At 40.0% G+C, this 24,191-nt stretch overlaps 1 protein-coding gene across 4 annotated transcripts in view; it reads left to right on the forward strand.

Moving 5' to 3' along the window:
* Positions 1–24,191, forward strand: part of CAND3 (tobamovirus multiplication protein) — a 75,001-nt gene that overhangs the window by 32,221 nt on the left and 18,589 nt on the right. For all 4 annotated transcript variants that reach the window (XM_088974436.1, XM_088974437.1, XM_088974439.1 and 1 more), the window contains 3 exons: positions 3,724–3,757; positions 10,984–11,070; positions 11,193–11,244. In XM_088974436.1, coding sequence (XP_088830562.1) covers positions 3,724–3,757; positions 10,984–11,070; positions 11,193–11,244 — 173 coding nt within the window. The remainder of the gene's footprint in view (positions 1–3,723; positions 3,758–10,983; positions 11,071–11,192; positions 11,245–24,191) is intronic.

Here is a 24,191-nt window from a genome sequence, read left to right on the forward strand (position 1 = left end):
TTCCCTAGATTCTATGTCTATACCCAGGAATGTTATTGAGGCTCTCTCCAAACCTGAGTGGAAAACAGCCATGCAAGATGAGATGGATGCTTTGGTTAAAAACCAAACTTGGGAAATAGTTGATCTCCCCCCAGACAAGGAGACAGTCGGATGTGGATGGGGTATTCACAGTGAATTATAAGGCTGATTGTAACAAGTGTTCTCTTCGCCGCACCATCAAGTGCCAACCACCGTGCCTACATCCGCCACTCCAGCGTCCAAGTGTGTCATGGGTGGGCTATGCATGTACTTTTATATGGGGGATTGCCAATGGCACTATTGTAATATTGTAGTATGCTTTTTCACCTTTTTGATGTTTCTTATTGTCACTCCCCCAGAAGCTTAACGTACTCTTTGAGGGGAGGTAGGTAGTCGAGTGAGCTCATAAGCGTGTAAAGGTTAAGCCCGAGATCCCCTCGACATTGCACTGTGTGCTTGTGCTTGCCACTGATTATTGCAATACAAATAGCCTTTTGCTAATTCGTGTTCCATCTTGTTGCCTTTTTGTGTGTGTTTGCTTTGTTGTGTAGGCTTACCCGCCCCTTTCGAGTGCCGCACAGGGCCCCAATGATTATCCCCGTGACACGATGGCAAGATAGAGAGGTACAAGGCAAGGTTGGTAGCAAAAGGGTATACTCAGACCTATGGTGTTGATTATCTGGAAACCTTTGCACCAGTAGCTAAGATGAGTTCAGTTCGTATCCTTTTATCTCTAGTAGCCACCTGTTCATGGCCCTTGTTCCAGCTTGATGTAAAAAATGCTTTCCTCAATTGTAATTTACAGGAGGAGGTATATATGGACATTCCAGAAGGCTTTTATGAAAATGTTGGTAAAGGAAAGGTGTGCAGAATCAGAAAATCTCTATATAGACTAAAACAGTCACCTAGGGCTTGGTTTGATTGGTTTAGAGGGGCACTCATCTGTTTTGGATACACACAGACACAGTCTGGATCACACCCTCTTTGTGAAGAGGAAATATGCTCTGGTGTCAATTCTGATTGTGTATGTGGATGATATAGTGGTGATAGGAAATGATCTGGAGGAGATTGATGATCTAAAAAAATCATTGCAGCAAGAATTTGAGATCAAAGATCTTGGTGCGCTCAAATACGTCTTAGGGATTGAAGTTACAAGATCCAAGCATGGGATCTTCATTTCACAGAGAAAGTATGTACTTGACCTACTACGAGAGACTGGGAAGCTGGGGACCAAACCAGCAGACACTCCTATTGATCCAAATCACATAATTAATGGTGTGGATGGTGAATTGGTAAAGGATGTGGGGAGATATCAAAAAATGGTGGGCTGGCTGCTGTATTTGTGTATGACACGACTAGATATTTCTTATGATGTCAGTGTTGTGAGTTAGTACATGCATGCACCTCGGGTTCAGCACTGGGAAGCTATTGAGAGAATACTTGCATATCTGAAAAAGCAACCTGGCAGAGGCATTCTTTTCTCAAATCCTAAGAATTTGAAGCTAGAATCATATACAAATGCAGATTGGGCTAGATGCTTAGATGACAGGAGGTCTACATCAGGAGTGTGTACCTTTGTTGGTGGAAACTTGATCTCCTGGAAGAGTAAGAAGCAAGTGGTTGTGGTAAGGTCAAGTGTAGAGGCTAAGTGTAGATCTATGGTTCATGGTGTCTCAGAACTTCTTTGGGTTAGATCTCTTTTGAGTGAGATTGGGGTGAAAGTAGAGGAACCTATGATGTCATACTGTGACAATCAGGCTGCAACCAATATTGCCCACAATCCAATTCAGCATGATAGGACAAAACACATTGAAGTTGATAGACACTTTATAAGAGAAAGGGTAACAATCAGAGAAGTTTGTTTGCCTTATGTCTCTTCAGAGTTGTAGCTGGCTGATGTTCTCACTAAAAGGGTGGCAAGGAACAAACTTGAACATGATCTATGGAAGATGGGAATGTGTGACATTTGCTCCCAACTTGAGGGGGAGTGTTGAAGATTTATTAGTTTTATGATGTTTTTCTGAGTAGATGTTTTACATTAGTTGTTAGATAGGAGGTGGGGACCACAGTAGTTATGTGAGTCCAAATTTTATTATATTTTTTGAGTGTTATATATTCTGTTTTATGTTTTGCCGCCCTATAAGGACATAGTTGTCTTTGTACTGTTCTTTTATTTTAGTATAAATAATAAGTGAAGGGGGCGGCAAGATTATTGCTCTCTTTTCGTTTCAACTTCTCTTCTTCCCTTCTTCTCCTTCTCTCTTCCTTCTCTTTTCAAGAAACTACTATCTTTCATATTTTTTTAATTCAGCAGATTCCTACTAAGGTGACTCCAAGGTGGTGGTGGGCTGGCTAGAAGATCCAGATTCATTCAGTGATATGGTGTTATCGAGATGAAATAAAGAAGTTCAGATGGTTAACACAACAGATGAGTTTGATTATACAATGGGTGGGGAGGGAAGCTAATGCGTTGGCTGATTCCTTAGCTAAGCAAGGGGTAATTAGGGTTAAGTTGTATTGGGCTCATTTGTAATTCTTGTGCTGCTTTTTCTTTAAGAGTGAGGGTGCACCTCGTGCCTCCCTATATGAAGCTTGTAACAATTACTTATCCTTACTGATTTAATGAAAATTTAATGAATTTTTACTTATAAAAAATGCTTTACATTCATTTAAATTTGAGATGACAGACTTCTTTATGTTAATTCTATGCAATTTAAGTTAATTGCTAATTCAGAAATTTTGATTGCAACTTTGCAAGTAATGTATTGATGGCTGATGGTACTTTTATAATTATGGATGATTTATTAGTTTTCTATTTTTTGGGATATTTACTATATTTATTTACTTTTAATTAAAAAAAATCCATACTTGGGAGGCTTCCACATTTTTCTATTCTGCTTTATTCTTTATGCCTTAGGATAGTCGAGTGCTTTGAGCCATGCCTCCTCATTTTAAAACACTGCTTTCACATGCTTACTCCATTCATGCTATATGGATTATGAGCACTATTAATTGCAACTTTGTTATCACAATAAATTTCATAAATCCTTCTATAGCCACTCCAAGTGCCATAAACAGATTTTTTTTTATTTGATTTTTTGATTGGTAATAAATAAAGCATTATTTATTCATTTATGAGAAAAAAGAATAGGTAGTACAAGGGTAGAGAATAGAGATAGCACCTAAGCACTCCCAAAATAGAATGTACATGACAAGGAAACGATGTTCCTCCTCTCCTCACTCAATTCCCAATGTCTCAATGCATGGAATTTTGTAACATTGCAACTTGGTTATAATTGAATGGATCCGGCCCAAGGGCAAGGCATCAGTACTCAGTTTTGGGTGCAGATATGTTCTGAGCAGGCCTTGGTGACCTGGGTGACCAGGGTTCAAATCTTGGAAACAGCCTCTCTGTATGTGCAGGGTTAAGACTGTGTACATCTGTCCCTCCCCAGACCCTGCATTGGCGGGAGCCTTGTGCACTGGGCTTCCCTTTTAGATCTGTAATTAGTCAGCGAGGGTGCTTGCAGACAGGCCTTGGTATGGGGCGATTACCTGTTGAATAGAGAGATCAACATATAAGCATAAATATATATCTCCATTTGATTTTAGTTGTAAGTGCTATAATGATTCTTCTTGATTCTTCATTTTATATCATTTAATCCAAAAGATGCGGTGTTTGATGCAAGTAATGTTAAATTGCAGGTATTCCATCTCATGATTGGCTCTGCCAACCTAGGTAAGATCCTTATCGAACTTTAAAGGAGCTTTTGGTGTGGGGTCTATTGAACTTAAACTTGGCCATTGTTTAAGCATTATTTGCTCAAACTCGAATATGAATATGTCATTCTAGTTATATCATTATAATAGGTTCTTATGGACTTTAAGTGCTCCATTTTGGAGCTATTAACCTTTTGTAGATTATCTGTGAAATTTCCCTGTTCAGGTAAATAGGGCTTGTGTGGCTTGTGTGTTCCGATGCAAAAAGAAGATAAAGATATGCATTGTTTTCTGCAATCACATTCTTAGGACTTGGTAATATATATATATATATATATATATATATATATATATATATATATATATATATATATATATATATTCATTAGCATCAATGAATGATAACTTTTGTTAATTTCAAGAACAGAAAAACCCCAAACATTGCAAAGAATGGGTTATTACAATCACCCAAACAGCCCAACTGAGTAACATTTCAGGTATCTGGCTAAGGGTGGATCATGGATGTTTTCCTTATATAGATAGATGTTCTATCATCTGATCATCTCCATCTGAAGATAAGTAATGCTGAATATCTCATAGCAGGAAAAGGTCAACTGTTTCTCTTGATTGCTGAAGTATGTGTCAAAGTTATATTCATTGTTCCTCCATGGTACTCATGATATAAGGTTCATCATCTGACCTAATACTCAACTAAACCACACAGCTAAAGCCATATCCCAACTATTTGGGTTAAGCTACATGAACTTGTTCCATCATTACACTATCAAGAGCTATGTCTTCTAATGGACCATTTAAAACTTAGTACTATACTGTGCATATCAACCAATATTAGAAGTGGTATATGTCAAATGCCATTTTGGAATTTCTTTCTCAAGCATTAGAGAGTTCTCATGCTCTTCCGAAGCATGATATTTCCACCAGTAAAGATGTTATACAGTCCATGTGGAATTATCCTCACTATTTTGTAAAAATATGTAAGGGCCATTGCTTGCTGTAATGGTAAAATCTCAGGATGACAAGTGTGAGAACATGGGTTTGAGTTTGAGAGCAGCTACTTTGTGTGGATGTGACCTTACATTTGTAAAATCTTTGTATCCAGTCTGATAGAATTCAGGTCTGCCTTAGAGTTCGGCCTGACTGAGTTCAGTTATGTAGAAGAAGAAAAGGTGATAGATAGATAGATAGATAGATAGATAGACAGAGAGAGAGAGAGAGAAGAGAGAATTCTGGTTCGAACTGAAAGAGTCAACTTGACTTCTCCCAATCGGCCGGTAAGTATTTATATTATTATTAAAACATAACTGAAAAGACCTATGTGCCCTTACTTAAGTTAAGAGCACTTGTTCCAACACAACATTACAGATCAACAACATTAATCAAGGTATAAAGACAAAAATACCCCTATGCTAACACTCCCCCTTAAGCTGGTGAGTATATATCACATACTCCTAGCTTGTTACATATGTAGTCCACTCTTCCCCGACTCAAGCCTTTTGTAAATAAGTCAGCCCACTGATTTCTTGTATTAACATGTGTAGTGTCTAGCTCTCCATTCAGCACCTTCTCCCTCACAAAGTGACAGTCAACTTCAAACTTCAGCCTGATTATCACAATAGAGCTTCATTGGAGTGTTAATGTTGTACCCTATTTCCTGTAGAAGGTTCCTTAGCCACACTAATTCACAAGCGGTGTGCGCTATAGCCCTATATTTTGCTTCTGCACTGCTTCTTGCCACAACCGTCTGCTTCTTACTTTTCCATGTCACCAGGTTACTTCCCAGAAATGTGCAATAGCCTGTAGTAGACCACCTATCAGACATAGAACTGGCCCAATTAGCATTAGAGTACCCTTCTATTTCAAGTTTTCCTCCACTCTTGTATATCAGACCGCGACCCGGAGCCCCTTTTAGATACTTCACAATTCTCAGAACTGCATTCCAATGAGGAATCAGAGGTTTTTGCATGAGCTGGCTTACCACACTAACTGCAAATGAGATGTTTGGTCTGGTAATGATTAGGTAGTTCAGTTTGCCCACAAGTCGTCGGTATCTGCCAGGGTCTTCAAACACTTCACCCAAATCACTGCTTAGCTTGGTATTTGTGTCAATGAGTGTTTCAACTGGTTTGGCACCCAACAGGCCTGTTTCTTCCAGCAAATCAAGCACGTACTTCCTCTGGCACAGGTTAATCCCATACTTGGATCTTGCTACCTCTATCCCTAAGAAGTATTTCATTTTACCCAGATCCTTTGTTTGAAAGTGATCCTGTAGATAAGTCTTCAGCTTGTCAATACCAATGTTATCATTCCCAGTAATAACAATATTATCTACATACACCACCAATAGTATTTTTCCTCCCGGAGAGTCATGACTAAATACAGAATGGTCAACTTTGCACTGTTTCATACCAAACTTCTTTACCACGTCATTGAATCTACCAAACCATGCTCGAGGAGACTGTTTAAGCCCATACATAGCCTTCCTTAGTCTGCACACCTCACCATCCTCCCCCTGAGCAACAAACCCTGGAGGTTGCTCCTTGTAGACCTCCTCGAGTAAGTCACCATGCAAAAAGGCATTCTTGATATCAAGCTGATATAGTGGCCACTCATACATGGCTGCAAGAGAGATCACAACACGAATTGACCCTATCTTAGCAACCGGTGAGAAGATCTCTGTGTAGTCAATACCATAGGTTTGGGAGTACCCTTTTGCAATTAATCGCGCTTTCAGGCGTTCAACACTACCATCAGGCAGATACTTAACCGTATAAACCCATTTACAACCAACAGTTTGCTTCCCAGGAGGAAGAGCAGTGAGGTCCCAAGTATGATTATGATGAAGGGCTGAGAGTTCTTCTTCCATGGCACGACACCACCCTGGAGAGGCAAGGGCTTCTTGGACATCTTTAGGAACAATAACTGATGATAACAAGGTAACAAACTGGCAATGGGAAGCGGAAAGGTGAGTAAGAGAAACATAATTAGAAATGGGATGAAGGGTGCAAGTACGTTTACCTTTCCGCAAAGCAATGGGTAGATCAATCTCAGATGCTAAGTGCGGCTTTCTCGGGAAGTGGAAGAAGAGGAGGTGATGAGGAAGAAGAAGCATCACCAGACCCCAAAAAGAACAGAGTAGACTCAAAGAAACTGACATCAGCATACACAAAGGACCGTCGAGAACCAGGATGGTAACACCTATACCCTTTCTGGGTCCGAGAATAGCCAATTAAGATGCACTTGAGAGAACGGGCATCAAACTTGTCGTTCCCAGGACTCAGATTATGACCATCAAGGATGAACGTGGGCATCCGATTAATCAGAAAACAAGAGGTAAGCACTGCATCACTCCAAAAAGGTTTGGGAACATGCGTGTGATGCATTAGGGATCTTGCTGTTTCAAGGAGATGTCGATTCTTTCTCTCAGCCACCCCGTTTTGTTGTGGGGTGTAGGTACACGAGGTCTGATGTATAATGCCGTGTTGGTCCAGGTATTCCTAAAATGATGAGGATAAATATTCGCGACCATTATCAGAACGAAAAACTTTGATGTGGGTACCAAATTGGTTACGAATCTCAGCATAAAATTTTTGAAAAATGGTAAACAATTCAATTCTTTCTTCATTAAATAGAGCCATGTCATCCTTGAAAAATCATCCACAAAAATGACAAAATATCTGTATCCATTATATGACATCACTTTATAAGGACCCCAAACATCTGAATGAACTAAAGAAAAAGGACTTGACACACAGTTATCAACCCTAGAACTAAAGGGAACACGATGGTGTTTCCCAAACTGACACGACTCACAATCCAAAACAAAAAGCTGACTCAAGGACGGAACCAAGGACTTCAAGACTTTTAGCGACGGAGAAAGAGATGACTGGAGAGCTGTTGAAGTTCTACCACCACCACCGTCAAGATAATACTGTCCACCTGCTTCATCCCCTCCACTAATCTTCATCCTCGTCTTGAGATCCTGAAAAACACAAAGAAGAATAAAAGGTAATGGAGCAGTTAAGTGATTTGGTCAGCTTATTAACAGACATAAGGTTAAAAGGAAATTTAGGAACATAGAACTGATGAGAGGGATACAGGATCTAGGTCAACATTACCAACACCACAAATTGAGGATGTGGAACCATTAGCAAGGGTGAGATTGTGATGTTGAGCAATGAGATAAGGAGGAAAACACACCTGGAGTTCCTGTCATGTGATCGGAGGATCCAGAGTCAATGGTCCAGGGATTGGGTGTAGATGCCAGACAAGCCATACCTGAGTGAGCAAAAGTCGTCGTGTTCTGTTGTGATCGGATAAACCTCTCATATTCATCATGGGGAACACTCACCATCTCCTTCATGGGATCATCTGTGGATGTAGGAGGCATCTGGTCAGATGAATGATTCTCCTGTCTAAAGCTGGAACTTGAGTCACCGGTCGTGGCATGATTGGCCCAGGTTGAGGGAGGACCATGTAGATCATAACAATAGTTGATGGTATGTCCATCCATACCACAATGAGTGTACTTCCTCGGGCCTGAGCTACGTCCTCTACCACGGGCTCCCCCTGAATCTCTGCTCCCAGTACAACCACCACCACGATTATGAGTAGACCCACCATTGCCACTTCGGCCATATGCAGATCTATCTGAGATGTTAGAGTTCTCAGTAGATCTGATAGAAATCCTCCGGAGTTGAGCAAATACCTCTTCTAGGGACGGAAGAGCTGATCCCCCTAATATCTGAGCCCGTATTGGTTCATATTCAGATTTTAGTCCCACAAAAAATCTAGTCACATCAAGCTGCTCTCTCTGTTGTTGCTGAATCTTGACATCAGAAATGAGAGGATGATAGACATTCAACTCATTACGTGTGTTCCTCATGTTGGCATAGTACTCCTTAAGACTCTGATTGCCCTGTTGCAGGTTAAAGTACTCTTGATAAAGCTGATAAACTCTAGTTGTATTGTCCCATCCCGAATACAATTTCTTCGCATGGTCCCACACATCTTTGGCAGTATCAAGGAACATGAAGTTCACACTAATCCTGTGTTCCATACTGTTCCACAACCATGTGATGATCTGAGCATCCTCTTGCTCCCAGTCTTCATACTCGTGAGAGTCAGAGGAGGGTTTCTCCTCTCTAATGTGTTTTACCTTCTTCTTTGCCTTCAGAAAGACTTCAACTGATTTAGGCCAAGGCACATAATTCTCTCCATTTAATTTAATGGAGGTCATCTGAACATTTAGGTAGTCTGTAGGCACCATCACACTAGGTTTATAATCATTATTGTCTCCCATTATGTTATCACCGATTCTACACACTTGCTGAATTCTATTATCACTGAGATTTGCACACTAACACCACTGGGTCACACCTGTCACACTGATTGCAGCGCTTATTGTTGCTGGAATGTGTGCTCTTTACACCACAAACCTTAGATCACACCTGTCACACTGATTTCAGCACTTGTTGCTGAAAAGTGTGCTCACACCACAAACCCTACTCCTACAACTACCTGAAATCTCACCACTATATGATCATATCTCTTCCTTCAAAATGCACAAAGAAACCAGCATAAACCCTAGCACTTACTGGCCGAAACCCTAGCATATGGTCTGAAACACACCTCCTATTTAATCCATAACAGATATCATGCACTGAAATCTCTTACCTTATTGCTGAAGTAACACCCATACGAGCAGGAAAGCAGTCTACACACAACAGTCGCTGCACACACAACAGCCACTGCCCACACAGTTTGGCCCTCTATTCTTCCTCTACTAGGAGAGGGCGATCTCAGAAATCACAGCAACCGACCACATACGACCTGACTAGAGGCATAGAGACCTCCAAGGGAAGAGGGCGATCACTCCTTTTCAGCCCTTTCCCTTATCTCCAATCGAACACGGAAAAAAAAAGGAAAACCCTAGATAGGGTGCGCAGAGAATGAACCTTAGGCAAGCAAAAATCTAGGCAGATTCAAGAAGCTCTGATACCATGATAGAATTCAGGTCTGCCTTAGAGTTCGGCCTGACTGAGTTCAGTTATGTAGAAGAAGAAAAGGTGATAGAGAGAGAGAGAGAGAGAGAGAGAGAGAGAGAGAGAGAGAGAGAGAGAGAGAGAGAGAGAGAGAAAGAGAGGAGAGAATTCTGGTTTGAACTGAAAGAGTCAACTTGACTTCTCCCAGTCGGCCAGTAAGTATTTATATTATTATTAAAGCATAACTGAAAAGACCTATGTGCCCTTACTTAAGAGCACGTGTTCCAACACAACATTACAGATCAGCAACATTAATCAAGGTATAAAGACAGAAATACCCCTATGCTAACACAGTCCACCACTCCCAATACCATAGACAGTTGGGACCAACTTTGGGTAATGACCTTACATTTGTAAAAATGTGCATCTGCGGATGTGTGGATGTGATGTTCATCTATACCTTTCCCACATAAACGAGGCTGGCAACATGAATCTAGAATGAGTAGTTCCATTGAATTGGTGATTGATAACATTGAAAAACTGATGGTATTTTTTATCTTGATTTTGGAGTTGTAGTAGGAATTAGGAGTTACTATATGAATGTTTGTATGGGTTATATACAGGGTAGTCTTAGACCTATTCCAATTAGAATTTCTTGTTTAGCAGTTCTCAAATTGTGTTTGGATTCTAAAGAAGTTGATCTGACCTTATAATTTGAGTATATAAATAGAATTATTGTAATTAAAACTAGGAGTCTGATTTGACGTATTAAATAATGTTAATTTTGATTGTGGAAGCTCTTCCTCTTGGTAATTCTCCATCTTTTCTTATTTTTTTAAGCTTTCTGTTTTCTCTCTATTACAGAAACTCTTCTTTCTTTATTTGTCTTTCTTCTAATCTCTGGCCGCTGAAATCTCTGTTCATCATTACTATCATATAGTCTAGCCATTTGTTTTTCATCTTTCATTTCTGATTTTTCATCTTTAAATTCTTTCAGTTTAGTCCAAAATTCATATATCCTTCTGTGTCTAATTGGTTTATCATATTGTGTGAACTGTGATGCATATCTTTTCTTATTTCTTTTCGTGATCATTTTGATACTTTAAGTTTCTGATGTCTAACAAAGTATACTTCCTTGCGACCCACGATTGGATGGTTAATAGATATCTTACATCCATTGTCTACTTCCTTTTCATCTTTAATTTAATTATGAGATTGCTTAAATTAGTTTCACCTTGGGCAGGTTACTTTGTTTACTTTATATCGACCCTTGTTGCTATTTGCAAGGGATGGTTGTGCTGGTCACATGCTTGTGGGTTTATACTTATGGGTATGTTGTTGTGCTCTGATATGTTGACGCTTGAAATCATCTACAACCTGCTATAGTTAGGTCAATATATAGATCAGCATGTGCTGCCAGAGCTCTCAATGATATATATTTTTCTATTGCAGCCTTTCCTAGCATTCTTTTTCTAGCAGCATTTCTTCTATTATTATCTTTCTGGTATGTTCTCTACTTGTTACTACTTGTCGGTTTCAATTAGTTATTTTTAAAACTTGTAAAATGCTGGGGTTTCTGTTTTAGTAACTTGTCATGATTGGAACTTGTTTCTTGGTATCATACACCTGATATTTTCTATTCCCTTGTTAGGCTTTGCATCCTATGATACCTGGATACATGTGCATGCCTATTTTATGAGTGTTGGAATACAATACTGGATAATGCATCGGTACTTCTACATGTACTATATAGCATTAACACTTGTAAAATATGTAAAGTGGTATTTATTTTGAGAAATGATTACTGATTCATGTTTTAAGAGATTATATGGGAATACTAGGTTTTTTATGTTGTGGCCAATGATAGAAGGAAGAACTTTATCTCAAGATTGGATATTGAAGTTGTGATTAATCAACAGGAGGAGATGCTGAAGGCCTTTGTGGACCATTTCAAGTCTATTTTTAGATGGCTTTTAATTGGGAGTCTAAGTGTGTAAGGGTTGGATTGGCCATGCTTGAGTTAGGAGTTCAGGGATCACATAGAAAAAAGTTGGGTCGGAAGAGATTAAGGAGGCTGTTTTTTCTATGAATAGACCCAAGGCACCAGGACTTGATAGTTTTACCATGTCTTTTTTACCAGGATTGTTAGGAAGATTGTAAAAAATGGACCTCTTTGATGTTTTCATCGAATTCTTTGGTAGGAGTGTTATTAACTTAGGGGTGAGTGCAACATTTTTAGCATTGATTCCCAAAAAGATGGAGACTGTCACCCAAAGGATTTTAGACCCATCAGTTTTGTAACCAGCATCTATAAGATCATTGCCAAGGTTTTCTCTTTGAGGCTTAAAAAGGTTCTGCCCTCAATCACTTTCAACCAAGGGGCCTTCTTGCAAGATGGTCAGGTGACTTCTTAGATCATCACGTGACTCAAGTAGAGAGATCATCTTCTACCTCTGGTCAGCATGAACGGCTGAAGTGTTCGGCTCATCCAAAAAGACTTTCGAATGGAGCTCAAGATCTCAACGGCTATGGGCACAGTGGAAGACAGGAAAGCAAAGCTAAGAAATCTAGTAGAGGAGTGCTTCTAGGGCTCAACAGACCAAGTTTAAAAAGCAGAACTGTATGTAGGAGCACCTTGACGGAGTTTAGAGATAGAAAGGGTGAAAGATGGATATGGGTGATCACAAAGTTTGATAAAAGTGGCAAGAAGAGGGTTGCTGGCGATCCAGAAGAGAGTTTTGACAATTGCACACCTTCTTTGGTGATAGCACGCCTCCTCCGAGCCTGGTGTTTCAGCTACAGCTCGTTGTGGCAGTGAAAGATCAGGGTTTTTGACTTTGGACAAGGATGGTGCAGTTGGTTCAGAGAAGCTGGAAAGGGGGGAGAAGGATGGAAAAAGGAGTGGCAGTGGCGGTGTTAAGGTTGCGAGTAAAGATGAGATTGTAGGCAAGGAAGCCTCAGGTGTTAGGAAAGCCACCGGTGTTCAGGTTGACAACTTCGCCGAGAATGTTTTGCATTTTGAAGAGGTGAGGATTGTAAGGTTGGGTGTTGACTTGGGCTGAAGGAGCAACACTGAAGAGAAAGAAGGGGAATAGACCATTGAGATAGTCAGTAGGAAACCGCATAGCTCTAGAAATCATAATATTGTGCATGCCACAAAGATATTCTCTAAGCTAAAACTCGGCTTGGCAGGGCCAAGACCTACAAAAAATTATAAATGGGTCTATAGGAGGAAAAGATTGAGAGGAATCATGACACTTCTCTCTTATTATAGGAGGACATTGATGCAAGTTCATCCTTTGTTTTCCCTTTGGGAGAAGGAACAACAGGGAAACAAATTAAGTGTTGCGGATTCTGAGCCTGATATGAACTAGTTGCAGCAAAATAATGATGAAAATAACGGGGTTTCAGGTGGAGTGAATATCCAGAAAATAGTAGAAAGAGAGGTTACCATTGGTAAAAGCCTGGGTCTGTGCTTTTGGGGTGGTGAGGAGTTTGCCAGAAGGGCTTTTGAGGAATTCGAAAGAAAAAAAAAGGAAGAGAAGTTGAATAAAGCCTATCGGGAGGGAGCTAAGTCATGGGATGAGGAATTTTCAATCTAGGAAGATTTGCTCAAGATGAAGACTGAAGTCTTGGTTGGGCTGCGAGGAGGGGTTTTTTATTTGGTTCAGATCTTGGGTTGAGGGCCTTTGTATTGTTGGGTTTTCTTGGGGCTTTGCTTTGATATTTGCTTGGAATGGGTGGGGTAATCTAATATTTGTAAAGTGTGAGGTTAGAGGGTTTGTTTGGGGGACCTTGAGGCTGTTATTCTTCTCCTGGTGATGCCTCCTTATCACCTTTCTGATGTATTTCTTTTCTTTTCTCTTTAATAAAATTTTTTATTTTATCCTTCAAAGAAAAACATGTTACATAGGATAGCTGTACTCGGATCTGTGTCTAGGAATTTTTGGAATGGAGTTGTATTTCCATTTCCTGTATCCATCTCCATGCCCATATCAGTATCTGGGCCTCATAATTTGCAACATCTCTTGTTAGTACTAGTAATACATTTTTCGGCTACTTCCTTTTCCTTCCAATCTGGAAATCCTGCACCTTCAACTTGGACTTAATCATGGATTATTTTTGCTAGAAATCAGGAGCTGCACACAACTGGGAAAGAAGTAAAGGAGAGAAGAAGAAAGTAGAGAACATGAAAAAAACTTTGGGAAAAATGAGTCTATTGGTTAGGATATTTTATTGCACTGGTCATACTTAATATTTGGTAGAATTATAAAAATCTCCTCCGTTCAATTATATGTTGATATTACTACATTTTTCTATTGTTTGTTTGTTTTTTACTTTTCTTTATTCACTTGCAGGCATGGTAATGCTTATATTAATGTTGTCAAAACCATACAATTAATGATATGCTTCATGATTTGAATTGTGAATCCCGAGGATTTCTATTTCAATGTTATGTTTGAATCCTTTTCTTCAAAAATCTTACAGTTTCTGTTTGAATCCTATGATTTGATTCATAAACCTTACAATTTATACAAGTTGGGAGAAGGTTAATTCATGGAAGATTGAGGTTTTGACAAAATAACATGAAGAAGAGTTTGCATTATCAAAGAAAAGAGGTTTGTCATTAAGAGTCCCAATTTAAATGGAAAGTTAACACTAAAGGTCAGAGAAACAAACATGGTGATGGTGTTCTTGGTTGGGAGGGAAGTTGATTTCTTGGAAAGTGAGAGGCTTGAGGGATGGAAGAAGGGAGGTGATAAAAAATTTTCTGAGAAATCACAACCCTGATGTTGTTTACAAGAAACACATTTGGAATGTGAAGTGCAGGAGGAAAATGTCAATCATCTATTTATCACCTGCAAGGTTGCTAGCTTCATGTGGCGAATATTTACTACTATGTTTGGGGTTTTTTGGATACCACCTAGTTTTAGGTTGCAGATGTCTTTGCTTTGCGGCCTAAGTTGGTCGGAAGTAACAAGGCGAAACTGAATTGGATCTGCATCCCTCTTGCTGTAGTTCGGAACATATGGAAGGAGAGTAACAGAAGAACACGCGAGGGCAGAGCTTGCTGTAGGGTTTGGATGGTGGCTGGTGTTAGCAGATCTGTGGGAGACTGGGTCTTGGTCCTCCCAGAATTTAGGCAAGCTGATAAGGAGGATCTGGGGATTAAGTTAAGTGAGGTTCTGGGTATTCAATTATGTAATGTGGAAAACTCATTCTGATTTTCTGATTGCATTGCATTAGGGTGATGACTTGTCAGCTATCTGATTGTACTACCCCTTTTGATTTTTAATGAATTTTTACTTATAAAAAAATAGAGTGGTTTTCTCTTTTTGTGGAAGGATCTTTACGGTCAAAAATAAACGTAGGTTCGAGAAAGACGGAAGTAGAAATGGAAAGAAGTTACAATGCACAAAGACGGTAAAACTTAAAAGGGAGATACACAACTCTTTATGATTTTATTTTTTAGTGAGGGGTGGAAGGAGATCTGTGAGACCTGCAGGAGTTTTTGAAGATTGGAGGAAAAGGGAACCGGAAGTTCAATGTTAATGATGAATTAAGGATTGCTGTTTTAGTAGAAGATGTTGGTCTTGGTGAAGGAACTTAAAAGAGGCTCATAACTAAGGCCCAATAACTAAAAGAACACAAAACACAACATTACTTAAGTAAATAAAGAAGTTAAGGCCCACTCGGCCCATTCTCACTACACTCCCCCTCAAGCTGAGCATAGATGTCAATCATGCCCAACTTGCTTACATAATGTTGAAGCTTTGCTTTTGAAACTCCTTTAGTTAGAAAATTTGCTAGCTGCTCCTCTGGCGCAATGAAAGGAAGGTAAACCTCTCCTAAAGCCACCCTCTCCCGTATAAAGTGTTTGTCTACTTCAATGTGCTTAGTTTTATCATGCTGAACTGGGTTGTAGAAATGTTAATAGCAGCTTGTTATTACAATATAACATAGGTGGCTTGTCACACACAACACCCATCTCAAGGAGAGATCTAAGCCATGACAACTTAGAAACCCTATGGGCCATAGCCCTGTACTTTGCTTCAACTAAAGTCTAGCAACCATTGACTGCTTTTTACTACTCTAGGAAACAATATTCCTAGCTACCATAGCACAATAGCCTGATGTGGACCTCCTGTCATCAACATTACATGCCTAATCAACATCTCTATATGCTTCCACCTTCATATGACCATGTTTAGCAAATAACATACCCTTCTCAGGAGTTCCTTTAAGATAGGATAGTACCCTTTCTACAGCAGCCATATGTGTCTCTAGGAGCGAGCATGCATGAACGGGCTGATTACATTCACAACATATGAAATCTCTGGACAAGTCATACATAGGTAAAGAAGTTTCCCCCAATAATCTTTGAAATACTCCCCTGTTAGCTAAAAACTCTCCATCATTAGTTGAGAGTTTATAATTCACATCAATAGGAGTGGAGGCAGATTTAGCACCAAGTTTCCTATTCACATCAATAGGAGTGGAGGCAGATTTAGCACCAAGTTTCCTAGTTTCAGTGTGAAGATCTAGCACATACTTCCACCGAGAAATAAAGATAACCTCCTTGGATCTAGTAACTTTAATGCCTAGAAAGTACCAGAACACCCTTAAGTCTTTGATCTCAAATTTAGAATTGAGGAACTTCTTGAGATCACTAACTTCTTATGTATCACTGCCAGCAACAACAATATCATCCACATAAGCAATAACAAATGTGACCAGATTGTTTCTCATCTTAACAAAGAGGGTATGATTTGATTGAGCCCGAGTGTATCCAAACTGCAAAATGGCTGCCCTAAACCTATCAAACCAAGCATGTTGAGATTGTTTCAAGCCATAAAGTGATTTCTTCAATCTGCACACATTTCCTTGCATCTCCTTACCATATATACCAGGGGTAAGGGACATATATACCTCTTCAATGAGATCACCATTCAGGAATGCATTCTTAACATCAAACTGATAAAGAGGCCAATCGTAGCTTATTGTTAAAGATAAAAGAATTCTCATAGAAGTCATCTTAGCAACAAGATAGGTCTCACTATAATCTATCCCATACACCTGGGTATATCCCTTGGCAATGAGATGTGCCTTATATCTCTGAATGGTCCCATCAACATGATACTTGATAATGTAAACCCATTTGCACCCAAGGGGTTCCTTCCCAATTGGTAAGTGAATAATATCCCAAGTACTATTTTTATGAAGTGCTTCTATTTTAGTCCTCATGCCATCCATTCACTCTGGTTTGGCTAAGGCTTCAATCACTGAATTTGGGATGGGTTGAGAGCAAATGGAGGCTAGAAAGGATAGTAGGATGGGGACAACAAGCTATAAGAAAGGTATTTGGAAATACAATGAGCCGTACATTTCCTCTTACCTTTCCTTAGAGCAATAAGAAGGTCGAGGTATGGAAAAGATGGTGCTGGTGGTGGAGATGTCAGACCTGCCCTCTCTTTAGTGATTTGAAGCATCTGAGACTCAATTGGAGATGTGGGAACAAGCCTTGGCTTTCTTAGTCTTTTCCGTTGGTGCCACCTTTAGAGAATCAGATGAATGGTAAAAATCTGGAGGACTAGCAAGAGGAGCAGGAATGGGAGACCCTGAAGGAGAGGAGCCCTCCATAGGAATGGAAGTAACTGTGGAGGACTCAACACAAGACTCAATTGGAGCGATAAAGGAAGGGGTGAAGAAAACAGTTCTACTGGACTCTCCCCCTTAGAAGAATGACTATAAAAGGGAACCAACTCTACAAAGGTGGCACCTATGGATACAAACTGGGTGCCACTAATGGGATCAAAACAGTAGAACCTTTTTTGTGTGGAGGCATGACCGAGGAAACGAAAGACACATAGAGGAATGGAGAAAACACTAGCACTAGCAAAGAGGACACCAAAAGGAGACTTCAACCCCAAGACTTGAGAAGGCATACAGTTAATAAGATAGGTGGTTGTTAAAATTGCGTCACCCCGAAGTCTCACAAGAACATGGGTAGCAAAAAGAATATTCTTTACAACTTCCATGATGTCTATTTTTCCTTTCTGAGTACGTGCACAAGAGCTTTGATGGACTACTACAAATCTATCAAGGTAGGAGGTAAGATCCTTCTCAAAATACTCCTTAGCATTGTCAGATAGGAATATTTTGATGTGAGTTGTTGAGCAAGAGCAAGAGAAGAGAGGAGGAAGAGAGGGGAGGCGAGAGGACTGAAAGTCCCAAAAAAGTACTGCAGGCGTGTGTAGTAGTTATTATTATACTAGTCTGGTCGTACAACATAAAATATGGGGAAATTACAACAGTACCCTTGCAGTACTAAATCTGTGTATAATAACATTTGTCAAAACTCCCCCCTCAAGTTGGAGTATAGATATCAATCATGCCCAACTTGTCACAGAGATCATGATGTCTGGAATGGTTTAGCCCTTTTGTAAAGATGTCTGCAAGTTGGTTCTCAGAGCTGACATAGGGAGTACATACTTCGCTTGTGATGACTCTCTCTGATAAAATGCTTGTCAACTTCGATGTGTTTTGTTCTATCATGTAGCACTGGATTGGCAGCAATGCTTATAGCTGCTTTGTTATAACAGAATAAAGTCATAGGTTTGTCCATTGGGAAACCCAACTCACTCAACAAATTCTTTATCCACATACCTTCAGCTACACCATGGGCCATAGCACGATATTCAACTTCAGCACTGGATCTAGCCACCACGTTTTGCTTTTTACTCCTCCATGTAACAAGGTTCCCTCCTATAAAGGTGCAGTAGCCACTAGTAGACTTTCTGTCACTTTGAGATCTAGCCCAATCTACATTTGTATAAACTTCAACTTTCAAATGTCCATGCCTTTGAAATAACAAGCCAGCACTTGGAATCTTCTTTAGATATCGGAGGATTCTCTTTGTTGCTTCAAGATGAGAGGACCTAGGTGCATGCATGAACTGATTGAGGACACCAACAACATATGCAATGTCTGGACGAGTCATAGAAAGGTATAACAATCTCCCTACAAGCCTCTGAAACTGTTTCACATCCTTGAGAGGTTCACCTTGGCTGTCACCTAATTTATGGTTGGGGTCAATGGGAGAGTTAGTGGGCTTCACCCCCATCTTTCCAATGTCTTGAAGTAAATCTAGGACATATTTCCTTTGAGAAATGAAGATACCCTTTTTTGATCGGGCAACTTCAATTCCAAGGAAGTATCTGGCAGGTCCTAGATCCTTCACTTCAAACTGAGTGGCAAGAAAAAACTTCAACCTCTGAATTTCATCCTTCCAGTCACCAGTAACAATTATGTCATCCACATATACTATTAAGGCAACAATTTTACCTTCTCCTCTTTTTACAAACAGTGTGTGATCTGATTGACATTGCTTGTATCCTTTCTGCTGAACCGCAACATGGAATTTGCTGAACCAAGCTCTTGGTGATTGTTTCAGCCGTATAAAGACTTCTTCAACTTGCACACTTTATGTTCATTGCTTTGAGCCAGAAAACTAGGGGGTTGAATCATGTAAACTTCCTCTTCAAGGTCACCATTCAAGAATGCATTCTTGATGTCAAGCTGATGTAGATCTCAATCCAGATTGGAAGCAAGAGAGAAAAGAACTCTAATGGAGTTCATCTTGGCAATAGGGGCAAAAGTTTCTGCATAATCAACTCCGTGCACTTGAGTAAACCCCTTTGCCACTAAGTGAGCTTTATATCTCTCCACCATTCCATCAGCCCTATGCTTGACAATGAACACCCATTTACATCCAACTGGAACCTTTCCCTTAGGAGGATCAACAAGTTCCCATGTGCCATTTTTATGAAGGGCATTAATTTCTTCCTTCATGGAATTTGTCCATTCAGGTATTGAAAGAGTTTCTACCACATTCTTGGGGATAGGGACACTGTCAATAGAGGTAATGAAAGCACGAATGAGGGTGAAATGTTCTCATTTGTACTAGAGGAAACATTTTCAATAGAATCAGGAACATCATTGGGAGCCAAGTTACCTAAGAGGGTATGATCCTCCCCCGAGGAGTTTGATGGCACTGGAGGTACAACTTCTAGATTTCCATAGCTCTTGAATTTGGTTGGCCTTTGCGGCGACGAGAAAAGACACGAAAAGGCGGAGGATCAAGAAGAGAAGGGAGTTGAACCAGTTTCTCCTCATGCCTACACTCCCCTGAGGAGAAACATGAAAAAAATGCTCATCTTCAAAGAAAGAAACATCCACGGAGACATAGAATTTCCGAGAAACAGGATCAAAACAACGGTACCCCTTTTGAGTGAAGGAGTAACCAAGAAATATGCAAGGGATAACACGAGAATCCAATTTCCCACGGGTGGGAGACAGATTTTGGATAAAGCACCGACAACCAAATACACAAGGAGGAATAGAAAGAAGGGGAGCCTTAGGAAAGAGAAGCTGATGTGGGGCTTTGTACTCTAACCAACGAGAGGGCATACGGTTTATGAGGTAAGTAGAACAAAGAACAACCTCAAGCCAAAAATGATTGGAGACATTCATATGAAGTAGTAAACCTCGAGCCACTTCAAGGAGATGTCGGTTCTTCCGTTCGGCCACACCATTTTGTTGTGGTGTTCGGGCACAAGAGCTACGGTGATGTGAACCACGCGAAGCAAAGAACTCCATGAGATCACTATGAAAAAATTCCTTTGCATTGTCTGACTGAAAAATTTGGATTTCAGTCTGAAATTGAGTGAAGACCATCCGCTGGAAATCTTGAATAATTTTTGGTACTTCCTCCCTGGTTTGCATCGGATATACCCAAGTATATCTAGAATAATCATCAATGAGGGTAATGAAATACTCGTAGCCACTCTCAGACGGTAAAGTAACAAGGCCCCATACATCAGAATGAACAATGTGAAAAGGAAATTCAGATTTACTATTTTTCTGAAGAAAATGAGTTCTACAATGTTTACTTAACTAACACGTTTGACAAGAAAAATCGGAAAGACATTGACTTAAACAGTTTTGGGAATAACTTTCAATGACTCAGACAAATGACCAAGACGATAATGCCATAAATAAACTTTACTCTTACAGGACTGACTCATAAACTCTGCAACATGAAGACCAGCCTTAGTCTCCAGCATGTAAAGTCCATCAACCATACGTCCCCTACCAATCGTCCCCCCCGAGGTCAGATCCTGAATCACACAATGAGAAGGAAAAAAAGTCACAGAGCAATTTAAGGAATTAGTAACATTACTAACAGAGAACAAATTAATGGGAAATTTTGGATCATGAAGGACATCAGAAAGGGTAAGACCAAGAGAAAGAGAGAGGGTTCCTTGACCAGCTATGGAAGTGTATGATCCATCGACTAGTCTCACCTTGTCTCTTCCAGAAAGAAGGTGATAGGTTTGAAAGTAAGAGGACGTACCGGTCATGTGTTTTGACGCACTATAATCAATGATCCATGGAGAGTCAGGGGTGTGAGAAGCAACATGGAAAGTTGTGGCAGGGTTACCTGACGTAGATGCAAATGAGGTAGATGGAGGAGCATCCATCTGGCGAATTGCTCTACCATAGAGCTTTAAATGGTCATGGAAGGAATTCATAATATCCTCCCTCGGGTCAAATCTAGTGAGGTGTGTCTGAGTCACAATAGAAATGGGGGGCTGATTCTCTCGAGTAACCATGTTGGCCATGTGGTATTTCTTTGTACCTTGCTGTCCGGTCCTCTTATTCACATCTGAACCTTGCTTCTTAGTCAGATCTTGAGCCCGTTTTGGTTTCCCATGAGGATCCCAACATATATCTTTGGTGTGTCGGGGTTTCTGGCAATGAGGGCACCACAATTTGTCCTTATCTTCTATTTTTTTCTGGAGATCTCCTTTCCTGGAAGAAGATCCCACACTAGTAGAGACACCCCCTTTTGCTGCCAACACAACTACATCCCCACCAGGGCTGTTCATCAATTTCCTTCTGCTCTCTTCAGATTGTACAAGAGCATAGACTTCCTGAACTGATGGGAGATCCTTGGAGCCGAGAATTTGTACTCTAATAGATTCATACATAGGATTCAGACCATGTAAGAAGGCAAATACTCTTTGCTGGGAAACAAGTTTCTTATACATTTTGGCATCCTCATCACACTTCCAATCCACATTCTAGTAATGGTCCAACTCCTTCCAAACAAAAGTAAAGTCAGAGTAATATACTGATAAACATCTCTCCCCCTATCTACAAGTAGATGATGCTGCCTGCAGCTGATAGATCTTGGCATAGTGTCGCAATTTTGAATATGTAGATTTTGTTTGTTCCTAGATCTCATTTGCAGTTTCAGCCCACATGAAATTCTTCCTTATTTGAGGTTGCATGGAAACCAAGAGCCAAGACATAACCATACTGTTCTCTTGATTCCATCTGTCATATTCAACATTCCCAGAAGGTGGTTATTTGATTCTCCCATTAATATAGCCTATCTTCCCCCTTGCAGTGATGTATAACTTGATCCCTCTTGACCACTCTAGGTAATTTAAACCATCAAGAGGGACAACAACCATAGGAAAGGATAGGTCGCCCCCACCCATTCTGTTCAGCATTGAGGAAACTCTAGATGTGGTTGAATTTTCTCTACTCATGATTTCGGGTTTAAGAGAAGACAACAACCAAAGATGGAGTACTGCCTTACAGAGCTGTTACAGAAACAGGTCCTTATGACCTTCAGTCCACAAAAGAAAGAACACTTGCTATTTTAGCACACAACCAGGTCCTACTGACCTACGGTTTCACTGGGAGCCAAGATCAAACACTGTTGTTGCAGCACTTGAATAGGTTTGTATGACCTACAATTTTGTAGGAATCCAAAAAAAAAAACAACACTGCAGTTGCAATACATAACCAGGTCTGTATGACCTACGATGTTACAGAAGTCATATGACCCCCAAACAGAATGGAAAATACAAGGTGAAGTTCACCACACACCTAATCGGTAGACCTGGTACCCGAACAGTCAATCAATAGGGTAGCCAAACAGTTAATGGAAAATACAATACCAACTTCAGGGCATCAACAATCCATCAAAGGGTGCAAAGAAATACAAAAAAAAATTCAGTTGAATACTAGGGCACCCGAGCAGTAGATGAACAATACCTTCTTGAACATCAGATGATAGCCTCTCTACAGTCGAATAGACAATGGATACAACTTCTGGGCTGGAAGATGAAAAATCTCTATAACTAGAACCCTTTTCTGCGCTGGAAGATGAAAAGTCAGGTAGGCATCTTCTTGCATAAGGTTGAACTAAGCACAACAAATTTGTAGTTCGATGGATACAACTCTGGGAGATGAAGAGACTAACTGCTCGACATTGAACACAACAAATTTTCTTGACACCACCCTTCAGGCCTGGACGACTAACTGCTCTGATATCATGTTGAGCAAGAGCAAGAGAAGAGAGGAGGAAGAGAGGAAGAGAAGAGAGGAGGGGCGAGAGGACTGAAAGCCCCAAAAAAAGTACTGCAGGCGTGTGCAGTAGTTATTATTTATACTAGTTTGGTCGTACAACATAAAATATGGGGAAATTACAATGGTACCCTTGCGGTACTAAACCTGTGTACAACAACATCTGTCAACACGGGTGTCAAATTGGGTGAGTATATATTCGTGAAACCATTGTACAAGTTTAAGCATTTAAGCACAAGAGCGCATAAGGTAGATCTAGGTATATTGTGAAAAATCATCAATAAACAGGCTGAAATATTTGTATCCACCCATACAAATATTGAAAGGCCCCTACACATCAGAGTGAACAATATTGAAAGGAATAATTGATCTTTTATTGCTTACAAAATAAGTGTTCTTATGATGCTTTGAAAACTCACAAGACTCACAATGTAGACTCGACAGACTTATTCCGTTAAACAGTTTTGGAAACAATGACTTGATGAAGAAGAAGACAAATGACCTAAATGATGATGACATAACATAATACCATGGTTTAAAATGTCGCCCAACATATGTCAGTGTCGAGACCCAAAGACGAAACTTTCACATGAATTAAAATATACAATATATCGGTCGATATTTTGACCATTTCGGTAAGTGTCGACCATATCGTTCCAAAATGTATAATATTTTGAAATATTTCCAAGTATATGTCAACAACTCAACATATATTTGAACTACAAGCATCTCATGTCAAACAAAAAGAGATGTTAAAGGGGGAAAAATAAGAGGTTTTTAGCTTGTGTACCTGGAGTTGGAGCTTTACAACTTTAGGATCTAACCAAGCACAAGAGTCGTCATGTGCTAAAATACCTTTTTCTTGGAAGCATGACATTTGGCCTATGAAACTTTGAAGAAATTGCTCCCATTTTGCTCTCATCTCGATTCAGGTATACAATAACCCTATTTCTCTCTCACAGTCAATAACCATGAAAATCTAGGAAAAAAGGAGAGAGAGAGAGAGAG

The sequence above is a fragment of the Nelumbo lutea genome, chromosome 3, assembly GCF_056320005.1.
Source record: "Nelumbo lutea isolate HS-2025 chromosome 3, American lotus-T2T, whole genome shotgun sequence".
NCBI classification, from domain to species: domain Eukaryota; kingdom Viridiplantae; phylum Streptophyta; class Magnoliopsida; order Proteales; family Nelumbonaceae; genus Nelumbo; species Nelumbo lutea.